Source organism: Cebus imitator, unplaced genomic scaffold (assembly GCF_001604975.1).
Source record: "Cebus imitator isolate Cc_AM_T3 unplaced genomic scaffold, Cebus_imitator-1.0 Scaffold695, whole genome shotgun sequence".
NCBI lineage: Eukaryota > Metazoa > Chordata > Mammalia > Primates > Cebidae > Cebus > Cebus imitator.
The window spans coordinates 304,898-319,540 of record NW_016108010.1 but is presented as its reverse complement, the minus strand read 5'-3'; the positions used below and the strand labels follow the sequence as shown (position 1 = coordinate 319,540).

General features: G+C 34.1%; 1 protein-coding gene across 4 annotated transcripts in view; it reads right to left on the bottom strand.

Moving 5' to 3' along the window:
- Positions 1-6,389: 6,389 nt before the first annotated feature.
- The window catches only part of TMTC3 (transmembrane O-mannosyltransferase targeting cadherins 3), a 53,285-nt gene continuing 45,031 nt past the window's right edge, over positions 6,390-14,643 (bottom strand). For 2 of the 4 annotated variants that reach the window (XM_017518656.2, XM_037734964.1), the window contains exons 13-14: positions 13,903-14,129; positions 6,390-10,754 (exon numbers count right to left, since the gene is read on the bottom strand). In XM_017518656.2, coding sequence (XP_017374145.1) covers positions 9,937-10,754; positions 13,903-14,129 — 1,045 coding nt within the window. In that variant the 3' untranslated portion in view covers positions 6,390-9,936. The remainder of the gene's footprint in view (positions 10,755-13,902; positions 14,130-14,643) is intronic. The other 2 variants (XM_037734962.1, XM_037734963.1) reach the window with 1 other exon arrangement.

Here is a 14,643-nt window from a genome sequence, read left to right as displayed (position 1 = left end):
GATGAACCTGGATGAACTTATGGATGAACCTGAAGAATGTAAAGTGAATATTAAGTGAAATAAGCCAAAACCAAAAAGACAAATAGTGTATATGTGGACTCAAAAAGAACTGATGTCATAGAAGGAGAGAGTAGAATGGTGGTTCTTGGGGTTTTGGTGGCTGTCCTCAGTTGTGTGTTGATTTACGAGTGAGTTTTATATTTTCCTGTATCTTAAGATTAGTAAATGCTGTTTTTTCACTTCCAAATTAAGGTCTCCCTTGATCATTTCTTGTAGACACAGTCCAGTGACAACGAATTCCCTCAGCATTTGCTTGTCTGGGAAATTATAATTTATTTGTTCCTCATTTATAAAAAATAATTTTGCTGGGTCTAATATTCTTGACTGATAGGTTATTTTTTTCTTTCAGCCCTTTGAATATATCATTCCATTTTTTTCTGGCTTATGAGATTTGTGCTGAGAAATCTGCTGTTAGTTTGATTGAATTCCCTTTACATATGTGTAGACATAGTTTTCTCTTGTTGTTTTTGGGAATCACTATCTTTGACTTTAGACAGTCTGACTATAATATAATGTGGAGAAGACATTTTTGCATTGTATATTCTTGGCAACAGCTAAGCTTCTTGTATTTGTATGTGTAAATCTCTTGCTAACATTAGGAAGTTTTCATCTATTATTTTGTTAAATAGGTTTTCTTAATTCTTTTTTTGTCTTTTTGCCCTCAGGGATATCGATCATTCGAATATGTGGTTGCTTTATGTTGTTCCAAATGTCATGAAGGCTTTGTTCACATTGTTCATTCTTTTTTCTTCTTTATATTTGTCTGACTGGGTTATTTTAAAAGAGCTGTATTTAAGTACTAAAACCGTTTCTTCTACCTGATCTAGTCTACTTTTGCAGCTTTCAAATATATTTTGTATTTCCTTCAACGAATTCTTCAGATTCAGGCTTTCTATTTGGTTTCCATTAAAAATATATTTTTTTTAAATAAACTTCTCATTTATATCCTGAATTGCTTTCCTGATTTCTTTGTTTTTTAGAATTCTCTTGTATCTCACTGCACTTCTGTAAAATTAATATTTTGAATCTTTACTTGGAATTCCAATTTTTAAAATTAAGATATATTTCTGTTTAGAACAAGATGATCCCCAGTAAAAATAAAATAAAAAAAAATAATTTTTAAAAAAGAAAGCAGCTCTGGTCAGCAGAAGCTGTTAAGTTTAATTAGATCTGATTTGTCAATTTTGTCTGTTGTTCCCAATGCTTTTGGTGTTTTAGTCATGAAGTTCTTGCCTATGTCTATGTCCTGAATGGTATTGCCTAGGTTTTCTTCTAGTGTTTTTATGATGTTAGGTCTTACGTTTAAATCTTTAAGCCATCTGGAGTAATTTTTGTATAAGGTGTGAGGAAGCGGTCCAGTTTCAGCTTAATGCATCTGGCTAGCCAGTTTTCCCAACACCATTTATTAAATAGGGAATCCTTTCCCCATGGCTAGTTTTTGTCAGGTTTGTCAAAGATCAGACGGTTGTAGGCCTGTGACATTATTTCTGAGTCCTCTGTTCTGTTCCATTGGTCTACATCTCTGTTTTGGTACCAGTACCATGCTGTTTTGATTACTGTAGCCTTGTAGTACAGTTTGAAGTCAGGTAGTGTGATGTCTCCAGCTTTGTTCTTTTTTCCTAAGATTGTCTTGGCTATGCAGGCTCTTTTTTCGTTCCATAAAATGTTTAAGGTCGTTTTTTCCAGTTCTGTAAAGAAGGTCAATGGTAGCTTGATGAAGATAGTATTGAATCTATAAATTACTTTGGGCAGTATGGCCATTTTCACGATATTCATTCTTCCTAACCATGAGCATGGAATGTTTTTCCATATGTTTGTTTCCTCTCTTATATCCTTAAGTAGTGGTTTGTAGTTTTGCTTGAAGAGGTCCTTCACATTCCTTGTTAGATGCATTCCTAGGTATTTTATTCCCTTGTAGCAATTGTGAATAGGAGTTTGCTAATGATTTGTCTCTCTGTTTGTCTGTTATTGTTGCATAGGAATGCTTGTGATTTTTGCACTTGATTTTGTATCCTGAGACTTTGCTGAACTTGCTTATCAGCTTTAGGGGATTTTGGGCTGAGACAATGGGGTTTCCTAAACATACAATCATATCATCTGCAAATAGAGACAATCTGATGTACTCTTTTCCTAATTGAATACCCTTTCTTTGTCTTGCCTGATTGCTGTGGCCAGAACTTCCAATACTATGTTGAGTAGGAGTAGGTGAGAGAGGACGCCCGTTTCAAACAGAATGCTCCCAGTTTTTGCCCATTCAGTATGATATTGGCTATGGATTTGTCATAAATAGCTTTTATTATTTTGAGATATATCCTATTGATACCTACTTTATAGAGAGTTTTTAGCATAAAGGGCTGTTGAACTTTTGTCAAAGGCCTTCTCTGCATCTATTGAGATAATCATGGGGTTTTTGTCTTTGGTTCTGTTTATGTGATGGATTATATTTATAGATTTGTGTATGTTAAACCAGCCTTGCATCCCAGGGATGAAGCCGACTGAATCGTGATGAATAAGCTTTTTGATGTGCTGTTGGATTCGGTTTTCCAGTATTTATTAAGGATTTTTGCTTCAATATTCATCATGGATATTGGTCTGAAATTTTCTTTTTTTAGTTGTATCTCTGCAAGGTTTTGGTATCAGAATAATGTTGGTCTCATAAAATGAATTATGGAGGATTCCCTTTTTTTGTATCATTTGGAATAGTTTCACAAGGAATGATACCAGCTCCTCTTTGTACCTCTGGTAGTAATCAGCTTTGAACTCATCTGGACCTGCACATTTTCTGGTTGGTAGGCTATAAATTGCTGCCTCAACTTCAGACCTTGTTATGGGTCTATTCAGGGATTCAACTTCTGCCTGGTTTAGTCTTGGGAGGGTGTTACTGTCCAGGAATGTATCCATTTCTTCTAGATTTACTGGTTTATGTGCATACAGGTGTTTGTAGTAATCTCTGATGGTAGTTTATATTTCTGTGAAATTGGTGGTGATATGCCCTTTATCATTTTTTATTGCATCTATTAGATTCTTCTCTATTTTCTTTTTTATTAGTTTGGCTACGTGGTCTATCTATTTTGTTGATCTTTTCAAAAAACTGGCTCCTAGATTTATTGATTTTTTTGAAGGGTTTTTTATGTCTCTATCTCCTTCAGTTCTGTTTGGATCTTAGTTATTTTTTGCCTTCTGCAATCATTTGAATTTGTTTGAGCTTGCTTCTCTAGTTCTTTTAATTGCGACGTTACGGTGTCAGTTTTAGATTTTTCCTCTCTTCTCATGTGGGCATTTAGTGCTATAAATTTCCCTCTAGACACTGCTTTAATTATGTCCCAGAGACTATAGTACATTGTATCTTCATTTTCTTTGGTTTTGAAGAACACCTTTCTTTCTGCCTTCATTTCATTATTATCCAGTAGTCATTTAGGAGCAGGTTGTTCAGTTTCCACATAATTGTGTGGTTTTGAGTTTCTTAATCCTGAGTTCTAATTTGATTACACTGTGGTATGAGAGACTGTTATGATTTCCATTCTTATGTATTTGATAAGGAGTGATGTATTTCCAATTATGTGGTCAATTTTAAAGTGAATGCTACATGGTGCTGAGAAGAATGTATATTCTGTAGATTTGGGATGGAGAATTCTGCAGATGTCTATTACGTCTGCTTGGTCCAGATCTGAGTTCAAGATCTGGATATCCTTGTTAATTTTCTGTCACATTGATCTAATTTTGACAGTGGAGTGTTTAAGTCTCCCACTATTACAGTGTGGGAGTCTAAATCTCGTTGTAGGTCATTAAGAACTTGCTTTATATATCTAGGTGCTCCTGTTGGCCAGGCTGGTCTCGAAGTGATCTGCCCACCTGGGCCTCCCAAAGTGCTGGCATTACAGGCCACAAGGTGTAGCGTCTTTACGTATGTTTGTAGTATTTGTTTTAACCTAAGTCCATAATCATGCTTATTTGCTCTCAAACTTCCTCATTGAGTAGGTAATCCACTGGTAAGCTTTTTTATATTCCTTTGGTCTTTCTCTCCCCATGCTTCACATACATACTTTTTTTCTTTCTTAAACTTTTTATCCACTGGCCATGTGTTTGAAGAGGATGGGTGCAATGAAGGTCTGAGAGTATGATGTTTAGTAAACCATTGGATTCATAGTTTAGGGCCTGGAGAAAATATGGGCTAGAGATCTGGAATATATATAGCTCCAACTACTGCTCCACAGAAAGAAAAAGAATGGCAACAAGAAGACTAGTATTTACTAGTATTTAAGTGACTAAGAAGCCTGCAATGAAAACTATAGTTCAGTGAAGCAAATACTCATACAAGAAACAATGTTAATAACTTGCATGCTATTCACTGCTCTGAACTTTTACACGTATCACTGTTAAAATTAGATCTGATTCTGCTAACAATCTGGGTAGTCAGTTCCACTCTCAAAGATCAGACAGGGCCCATCCAAAATAGTTACCTGGTCAGAAGGGAGTTTGTTGCAGTTAGAAAGCTTTTTGAGATCTAATTTAGTTAGGGAGAATCGTGTAGAAACACCATATCCCTGAAACCCATTCTACTGCCTGCAACTTTACCAAGAAAGTGGTTCACTTGACTTAACCTTTGATATGGCTAATAAGATTTACCCATCATTTATACTTCAGTATGGGTTAGTCAGTTTATAGTCCCAATATCTGAAACTAAACAATGGCAGAAGCAAGAAATAAAGACGAAATTTTGACCATGTGAGTCTTTAAGAAAGGGCAAGCTAGAATGTTTTTATAAATTTTATTTTGCTTCAGGTTCTGGGGTACATGTGCAGGTCATGCAGGGTTGTTGCATAGGTGCATACTATATCCAGCATTTCTCCCCATGTTATCCCTCCCAACTGTCCCCACCCCCCTGCTGTCCGTCCCCTAGCTCCCACCAACTGCCCCCAGTGTGTGATACTCCTCTCCCTGAGTTCACATGTTCTCATTGTTCAACACCTGCCTATGAATGAGAACATTCAGTGTTTGGTTTTCTGTTCTTGTGTCAGTTTGCTGAGAATGATGGTTTCCAGATTCATCCAAGACCCTACAAAGGACATGAACTCATCGTTTTTTATGGCTGCATAGTATTCCATGGTGTCTAAGTGCCACATTTTCTTTGTCCAGTCTATCATTGATGGGTATTTGGGTTGGTTCCAGGTCGTTGCTATTCTACACAGGGCTGCAATGAACAGATGTGTGCATGTCTTTATAGTAGAACGATTTATAGTTCTTTGGGTATATACCCAGTAATGGGATTGCTGGGTCAAATGGAATTTCTATTTCTAGATCCTTGAGAAATCGCCACACTGTCTTCCACAAAGGTTGAACTAATTTATACTCCCACCAACTGTGTAGGAGTTTCTATACATCCTCTCCAGCATCTGTTGTCTCCAGATTTAATGATCGCCATTCTAACTAGTGTGAGATGGTATCTCAATGTGGTTTTCATTTGCATTTCTCTAATGACCAGTGACAATGAGCATTTTTTCATGTTTCTTCGCCTCATATATGTCTTCTTTTGAAAAGTGTCTGTTCATATCCTTCGCCCGCTTTGGTATGGGGCTTTTTCTTGTATATCTGTTTTAGTTCTTCGTAGATTCTGGATATTAGCCCTTTGTCAGATGGGGAGACTGCAAAAATTTTTTCCCTAGAATGATTTTTTAAGGGTTAAGGCAGAAACATGAAAGCACCACGTTATACAGTGTTACTTGATGGAAATATGCTATCCATTGAGCCACAGCAATGTTACTGATGAATAAAGTTACAAAGAACATGAATTTGCCTGGATCCAGTCTTCATATTATGTCTTTCATTTTATGCTGCCTCCCTGATGGCAGTGAACAGCACAAGGTAATACAATTTTAAGGTGTCTTAGTTACACAATTTAGCTTCATCCCAAGCATAATTTACTTTAGGCTATCTACGTACTTGTTAGCATAGATAGCTAAGGAACAAGCATTACTATTAGATTTCTAATCATTTGCTTGCTATCCTGTCATTGACATTACAGGTATTAGCACAAATACAAATTAAGTCATATCCATCAAATCCAAGCATTTAAGCCTTGTTTATACTAATATTACTTTATATGTGCTAGAAACTCTAAGCAATTTGAATACATTATATACATCACATAAATATATAAATCCTCTTCATACCTTTAAAAGTTTTTCCCAACTTGTAGATGAAGAAACTGAGGAGGACATGCAGGTGTAACAATTTCCTCTTAATTATGCCAGGGGCAGTATCAGGAAGATGTAGAAATGAAATTTGTATAAAATTCCAAGTCTGAGTTGTTCCCACTTCTTAATTTGGTTGTTTTCACTCATGTTTGAAAATATATCATTTTCAGAAACTTATTTCATGTCTTTCTCAGATCACTGTTAATAAATTACATGCCATCTCTTCTTCAAAAAATAAGAAATCTCTTTATACACAGTATCGTATTTTTTTAACACTAAAAGGCAGGCCAGGCTATGGTTTTAAGAAGTACCAGTTTAATAATGATATTTAGAAATATGGTACAGATACCATAGCAATATAAAATGCATACAATTTTAAATTATTATTTTTATAAACTCTCTACATGAATGGCTGACAGCTTCTAACAGATAAACTTTTGGACAAAGGTAGAAGATATTTTTGGGCATTCATTTAAAATACCATCTAGTCATCCAATTCGGTTTCTAAAAATACAAATATGACAAATATATGGATTTCTGAAGTATAAATTGACATACAAATCTATATATTTTCTTAATAGTTTTTAAAGCATCTTTAAAGAAGCATTCTATAACATGAAGTTGAGAGTTCAAATTAGCTGTAATGAAAAGGCATGAGGTTTATTAGAACCATGTAATTCACATACCAAATTTTTACATAAAAGTAAACACAAAATTGAAAAGCAAAATACATATTTTACTCTCCAAGTTATCAATTTCAGAAAACTACTCACTGGAAAAATTAAGATAATATTCCCAATTCTAAATGTTAATAAGAAAACAAGCACAATTCCAGAAACTTAATCTACCTTCTAAGAAGCAGTGGAGTAAGGTAACACTGCTCCTTGGGGATTGTCAAAGCCTTCCTAGAACTGCTGGAGAGTTTATTTTCTTTTGAGAGAGAGAGAGAATCAAAACTCTTTCCATTCACCAGCATACAAACCTGTGATAAGCTTTGTTTTCCTAACTTACACATTATCAGAACTCTGAATCATAGGTTAGTGAATTGATCCCTAAATGTGCCCACTTCCGTCTCCCCGAACAGGCAGCTCCAGAGGAAAAAAAAAATGTTATCTTTTCTCACCTGAAAAGTTTGAATGAAATATCTATTTTGAATTTATAGAGAAGAAATAATAATCTTACACATGGGCTAGTTTGATGGAACTTAAGCTCTTACATTTCAAGTCATAAATGCTAGTTATTAGAACATGTTCCTTAGTGGAATTTAAACCAGCAACCCTTAACTGGTATATTGCTAATTTTAAAAGTTAATATGGGAGAAATAAAAGGATTTCCTGAACTAATGTAGAGCAGTGGTTTTTAACTCTGACTATAAATTTGAAACACTCAAAGAGCTTTTGGAAAAACAGGCACGGCTCCATCTTCCAGAAATTCAGATGTAATTGTTATGAGGTGGGTTCCATATTAAAACTCCTCAGATGATTCTAATATGGAGAAGGTTGAAAGCTACTGACTTGGAACAATAATTAAATTATTAATTATTCATAGTGGTCTTTATTTAAATAAAGTATTTAAAATTCAAATATATGAGCACTTACGTAATAGGCACAGTTCTAAGTGCTAATAAGGAAGAAAATTTTTAAATAAAATCATTGGATCACATTAATAAATTTTATCATTTGAATAGTTATGTACATTTATTAAAATATTACTCAAACTTCTTTTATAGTCTGCTGTCACAAAAGATTTCCTTTTACTTTTCTGAACCACCCTCCACTTGATATTATGGCAAAACAGGTCATACTCAGAAACTTTTCCTTAAGATACACGGAGAAAATATAAGAATTTAAGATTCCATTTTCAAGTCATAGTATATGAGGTATTCTCCATCTTTTATCTGGAGTCACAAGTCATAACCTAAGAACGGAAAATAGGCATTGTTTGGATGCTTAACAGAATCTCCTAGATCAAGATCAACTCCCACTGGTATCAGTGCTTGCTTTAAATTGCCTTAAAAAAAAATCTATGGCAGATTCTTGGGAGACCTAGTAAGAGTGGGTCTTTTAATGCAGACCTTGTATCTTATGATCTATTTATAAAACAATTCTTAAAAAACATTACAGGAATATGGTTTTTGAAACATATAGTTAGAAATTAGTTATCTCAAAGGAACTAAAAAAATATATAGTTTTTGAAATACTACATAATTAGAAATTAGTTACTATCCCAGGATGATAGCTAGAGCTTTTATATTTTAAATTAGAACCATCTTTTAAAGGTATTATAAAGCTCATTTAAAATATATTTTAACTTAAGAAAAAAAATCAGGTTTAAATTAGTAAATTTAATTTTTATCTACTTTTTAACCTATTTTTCAGGTTTAAATTTGCCTAAACCAACTGAAAAATTTATTAATATTATAGTAGACTAATTATCTTTTATATCTAGACAGTAAGCCCAAATGATACAATTTTGGTTAAACCATAATAATTGCATATATAGGAAAATGCAATAGCAATCTGTTTTCCATTCTTGATGATTAAAATAGCTGCAAATTTTTTATGAAAGCTCAGTAGTCAAAATACATATTTAATAAAAAGACATACCATAACAAAATATCAAGAAGTTAGCATTTGAAAATAAACTGTCACATTGTTTTGCTTTCAATCAAACAGAAGTGAATTCAGTGGCTTAAGGTATCTAAGTATAATTAAATTGTGACTTTGGAAGCAGAATATTAAAATCCAAGTAAAACCAGAAAGCTAACACAAGGATGAAAGAGAAGTTTCCTAAGTTATTACTCAAAAGTTTAGAGTTATTGGGACTTCTCAATGACTATTACTTAAGAAACATGAATAGTTCTGGAAGTAATAGTGAAAAAAAAAAAGACATGAATAGTTTGGGGAATAAAAGTAAAAAAAAAAAATCATGATTATGTGATTCATCTTGTGATACTCTCAATAAGTAAAATCAAATAACAAAAAATACAGTATATATGAGCACCATTAGAAATGTGTGTATGTAGCTATACATGTGTCAAACTTTACCTGATTAAAAATTGCATTAAGTTAAAAACAAGTATACAATTATGAAAATATGTTAACGTCATGACTTATTTTAAAATGTTTTATCCAGCATTCTTTCTAGAACTAAACCAAAGAATACAACAGAAAGTCAGTATGCTTTTGTAGTGCAAAGTCTCCTGATTAAATAGACTTACTTAAAAAAAGTGTTCAACAAGTGTTTTCAATTCATAGCTAGATTCTAAGACATACAAGAAAAATGAAGTAGGCGAATAAATGGGAATTCATAGAATAAACCAGCACAGGTTGGATTTGTCCTCAAGGGATTATCATTCAGGCATCAAATTATTTTTAATTGAGAGCAGTAAAAATTATACTGCCAGAAACACCTTCTTTCTATAATAAGAAGTGCAAATTTGTCACTTTCACTGTAATATTTCTGCTATATTCACCCAAACTTTGTAAACAGCCATATTTCATATGATATACATCCTGGGATAATACAGGTCTTTAATGAAAATCTTACTTTGATCCTACTTCAAGGCAGCTCATGATTGACCATTAGGAACCCTTGGACTTTTTTTCAAAGCTCCCAGTAGAAGCAATCATATGATAGATTGATGTTCTTTGATACTCTTGTCACATGATAAATATTAATATTATTCACCATTTAAAATACGCTCAATCTCTTCTAGTCTTTTTAAAGCAGCAACTCTTTTCTTCTCAATTTCTTTGATGTCTTTTGCTGTTTTGTGGGGGGTCTCTTTGTCTCTATTTTTTCCTAATTGTTTGTTGGATTCAGATGGACTTTTATTATCACTTGTTTTTACTATTTGTGTTTGTCTGGATTCACCTCTGATTTCTTTTACACTTTCAGCTGGAATTTTGTCTCCTTCTTCTACATCTGAAGTCTTACTGGTTGGGAATATTGGCTGTTCTACATAACCAGATGAGGAAATTTTATCCCTGACTATACTCAAATGACGCTGAATATATTCTTCATGTGGTGCTAATGCCAATGTTTCAACAAGGCATCTTTCAGCTTTTAATAAGTCTTTTTCCTCAAAATAAACAACACAAAGATTGTGTTTTCCTTGCACATTGCTTGGATCCATCTCCAAAATCTTTTCAAAACATTTTTTTGCTCCTAGTATATCTTTCTTTTGATTCATCAGAATGTCTCCTTTTAAAATAAGGCCCTTGATATGATCAGGGTAGTATCTGAGTAACTCTTCCAAAATTGGCAAAGCCTTTAATTCCTTTGCAGTCTGGGAATACAGGAGAGCTAGATTAAACAAAGCACTTCGGAAGTCGGCTTGTAACTTTATGGCTTTCTTCATCCAAATCTCTGCTTCATTGTCCTTTTTGTCATCCATGGCAAGCATTCCCAAATTGAAATAGCCATTAGCATCTAGTGGCTCTTCATTTATATAGCTTAGAAGTCGTTTTCTAGCTTCAGGTCTGAGTTTAACCTCACCTAGAAAGTTTTTTAAAGAAAAAAAACTTATATTGCTAGTACAATAATTAAATGTGAGGAACAAAGCCGTTTTCAAATACTTAGATTACAAAAAAACTTTAACAACTAATTTCTTTCCATAGTTAAAAAAAGTAAAAAGCAAAAACCTCGAAGTCTTCACAGGAAAATCAAAATATATGAAACAGTAAAAAGACAGCTTATTTCCTTTCCTTTAAAACAGTACGTGCTTCAGAAACCAAAGGAGAGAAATGTCTCTTATAATATAGAATTCAATTGGAAATAGTAGAGGGAAAATAGAGAATTCAGAGAAAGAAGCATAGGATTTGCCAACGAAGACATGTATTCAATCTTGATTCTGATAACATTATGACTTTATACATTGAACAAGTTATTTAACTTCTCCGGGTTAACTGAGTTTTCTAAGAATTATTATGATATATATTGGAAAATTAATGGTAACTATTACTGGGTAGAAAAATGTTTCAGAATCACTATATTATATTCCTGTGGTTTTTTTTTTTTTTTTTTTTTTTTTTTATTTTTTCTTGCTCTGTAGCCCAGGCTGGAGAGCAGTGTCGTGATCTTGGCTCACTGCAACCTCCGCCACCTCGGTTCAAGTAATTCCCCTGCCTTAGCCTCCTGAGTAGCTAGGACTATAGGTGTGTGCCACCATACCTGGCTAATTTTTTTGGTATTTTTAGTAGAGATGGGGTTTTACCGTTTTAGCCAGGATAGTCATGATCTCCTGACCTTGCGATCCGCCTGCCATGGCCTCCCAAAGTGCTGGGATTACAGGCGTGAGCCACCTCGCCTGGCCTAATTTTTGTATTTTTAGTAGAGATGGGGTTTCACAATGTTGGTCAGGCTGGTCTTAAACTCCTGATCTCGTAATCTGCCCACCTTGGCCTCCCAAAGCGCTGGAATTATAGGCATGAGCCACCGCTCTTGGCCTATTGTTACTTCTTTTTTTTTTTTGAGACGGAGTTTCGCTCTTGTTGCTCAGACTGGAGTGCAAAGGCGCAATCTCGGCTCACCACAACCTCTGCCTCCCAGGTTCAAGCAGTTCTCCTGCCTCAGCTTCCCTAGTAGCTGGGACTACAGGTGCATGCCACCACGCCCAGCTAATTTTTGTATTTTTAGTAGAGACGGGGTTTCACCATGTTGACCAGGATGGTCTCGATCTCCTGACCTTGTGATCCGCCCACCTTGGCCTCCCAAAGTGCTGGGATTACAGGCATGAGCCACCGCACCTGGCCTATTGTTGCTTCTTAAACCATTATTCTGTTGATGCACATTTACCTTAACTAGTTTTTTCTTTCTTTATACATGGTGCTGTAATAACTATCTGTATGCATTTTTTTTGTGTGTGTGTACATGTAGAAATGTTTCTCTAGGATAAATATCTAAAATTATAATTTCAGGGTCAGATAGCCTTNCCTCCTGAATAGCTGGGATTACAGGTGCATGCCACCACATCCAGCTAATTTTTTTTTTTTTTGTATTTTTAGTAGAGACGGGGTTTTAGCATGTTGGCCAGATTGGTCTCGAACTCCTGAATCAGGCAATCCGCCCACTTCGGCCTCCCAAAATGCTGGGATTACAAGTGTGAGCCACCATGACTGGCCAGAATTACTATATCACATTTTTAAAAATGTTACTTCAAAATGTTAGGAATGTTTTGAGGACAAAAACATATGATTAAATATAAGGATTAGGAATTTAGAAATTAGGAATTAAGGAATTAATTGGGATTTAGGAAACACACATCATCTTTTTTTTTTGACAGAGTCTCACTCTGCCACTCAGGCTCGTGGGCAGTGCTGTGACCATAGCTCACTGTAACCTCAAACTCCTGGGCTCAAGCAATTCTCCCACTGTGGCTTCCCGAGTAGCTGGGACTATAGGCATGTGCCACCATTCCCTGCAGATCTTAAAATTTTCTGTGGAGACAAGGTTTCACGGTGTTGCCCAGGCTGTTCTCAAACTCTTGACCTTCAGTGATCCTCCCACCTTGGCCTCACAAAGTGTTGGGATTACAGGCATGAGCCACGCCTGGTAGGAAGCAAATCTCCATTGAGGTAATTTCTATTGCAAATAAATTAAAAAAATGTTCAAGTACTACAGTTACAAACCTTATGGTGCAATCTTGTGTCTAATAATGAGCATCTTTCATGGTTATCAAGGTAGATAACTTTACAAAAGTATTAGCTTTTCTCCAAATTTATACTCTTTTGAATACCAGGCATAAAGATTTCTCTCTATTCTTTTATTTGGCAGCCTGATGGATGATGAAAATATGAAAATAAATCAGGAGGCTTCAGTTGTTATCTTGGATTAGTACTTAGCCATGAGACTTTGGAGCAGTCATAAAATGTATTTGGTTTTCACTCTGCTAAATAGAAGACTGGCAAATGCAAACTCAATGGTCTTCTTTAGCTCTAAAATACTATGACTTTATGATTCTTTCATATTTTACAAAAGTTTTAAGAAATGCATCTAAGAAATAACTAACCATTATAATAGATTTTTCTATTTAAAAATTAAAAAGATTATAAATCATATACACTGTCTTGTGAGGCAGAACTAAAATTTCTATATAAAATATGGATGAAAGATCCAGATTTACTGTGGTTAACAATTTAGTTTTGCTAAATTATAAAAAATATCAAAAATTACAATAATATCTCAAAAAACACAGTAAAATTGGATATAAAATGGTGCCCAAACTATTAGCTCTTATGAAACAAAATAAAATAAAAGGCTATTTTGTGAAAACATGTGCTCTTGGCTCCTCACAGCTAATTATGGAAAAAATTTCACAAGTTCATATTATTTGGAGAGTTTATAAGTTATATTATGTTTACATGTATAAAACGACAAAATAATTAACGTTGCTTAATAGACTGCCTGAAAAATTAGCCTTAACACATGCCAGAAGAATTAAAAATCAGTATTATCACGTTAGAATGCATGTTACTTGAAAATAGTTTATTTCAAATATTCTTCCTATAAATCTTTTAAGTACAGTATTGCTATAAACTGTTAATACATAAAGTGTTTGTTATGGGTAATAAAGTTAAATTAAGGTTTTATTATATTATATAAACTACAATTTGTTTAAATGCAGAAATATTTTGAGAAAACATACCTGATTCTTGCATTAATATAGCAGAGTTGAATAATGCTAGTTTATGCTTTGGATTTAGTTCTAGAGCACGATTAAAGTTTTTTAGGGCTTCATTTGGTTCTTTAAGTTCAATATATACAATTGCCAAGTTGTACCAAAGATCTGCGTTATTTCTGTCCAGCTCTAGTGCTTTAAGGTATGCTTCCTTTGCTTTAAGAGGTTTATTCATTTTTAAAAGCAATTCCCCTCTGTGAAAAAATCAAACACAAGTTTTACTTACAACATTACCATCTCAGTTTGTAGACAGAGTTTTTGCCAAGTTTTAAACCTTTCCACATATAGTTTTTTTCTTTTAACCCAAGCTCTTAAAAACTCTTTCAAAAACAACTCTTTGAAACTGTCCTCAAATCTGAACTCCTTAGTTTATTTGTCTTGATTTATTTTCAAACAATATTTAAGAAGAAAATTCATGCCTGACTTTAGAGGGCAACATATTAGGAGGACACAGAAAATATATTCTTTGAATTTATTTTAAAAAGAGACAGACTAGACTGCATCAGAAAAAGGACACCTAGCCAGAGTGAGAAATTAATTTGTTAGGTGACAAAATAACAGCACTAGAAGAAAAAAACGGCATACAGTAGTAGTAAGAGAAATTCCAATGTTTGATTCTATAATAGAAGTCTCACTGTGCAAAAAATCAAAGTATTTAAAATCTCTAATCCCTTCTTATGTTAATTTAGTCCTCATCAATGTCTTCAT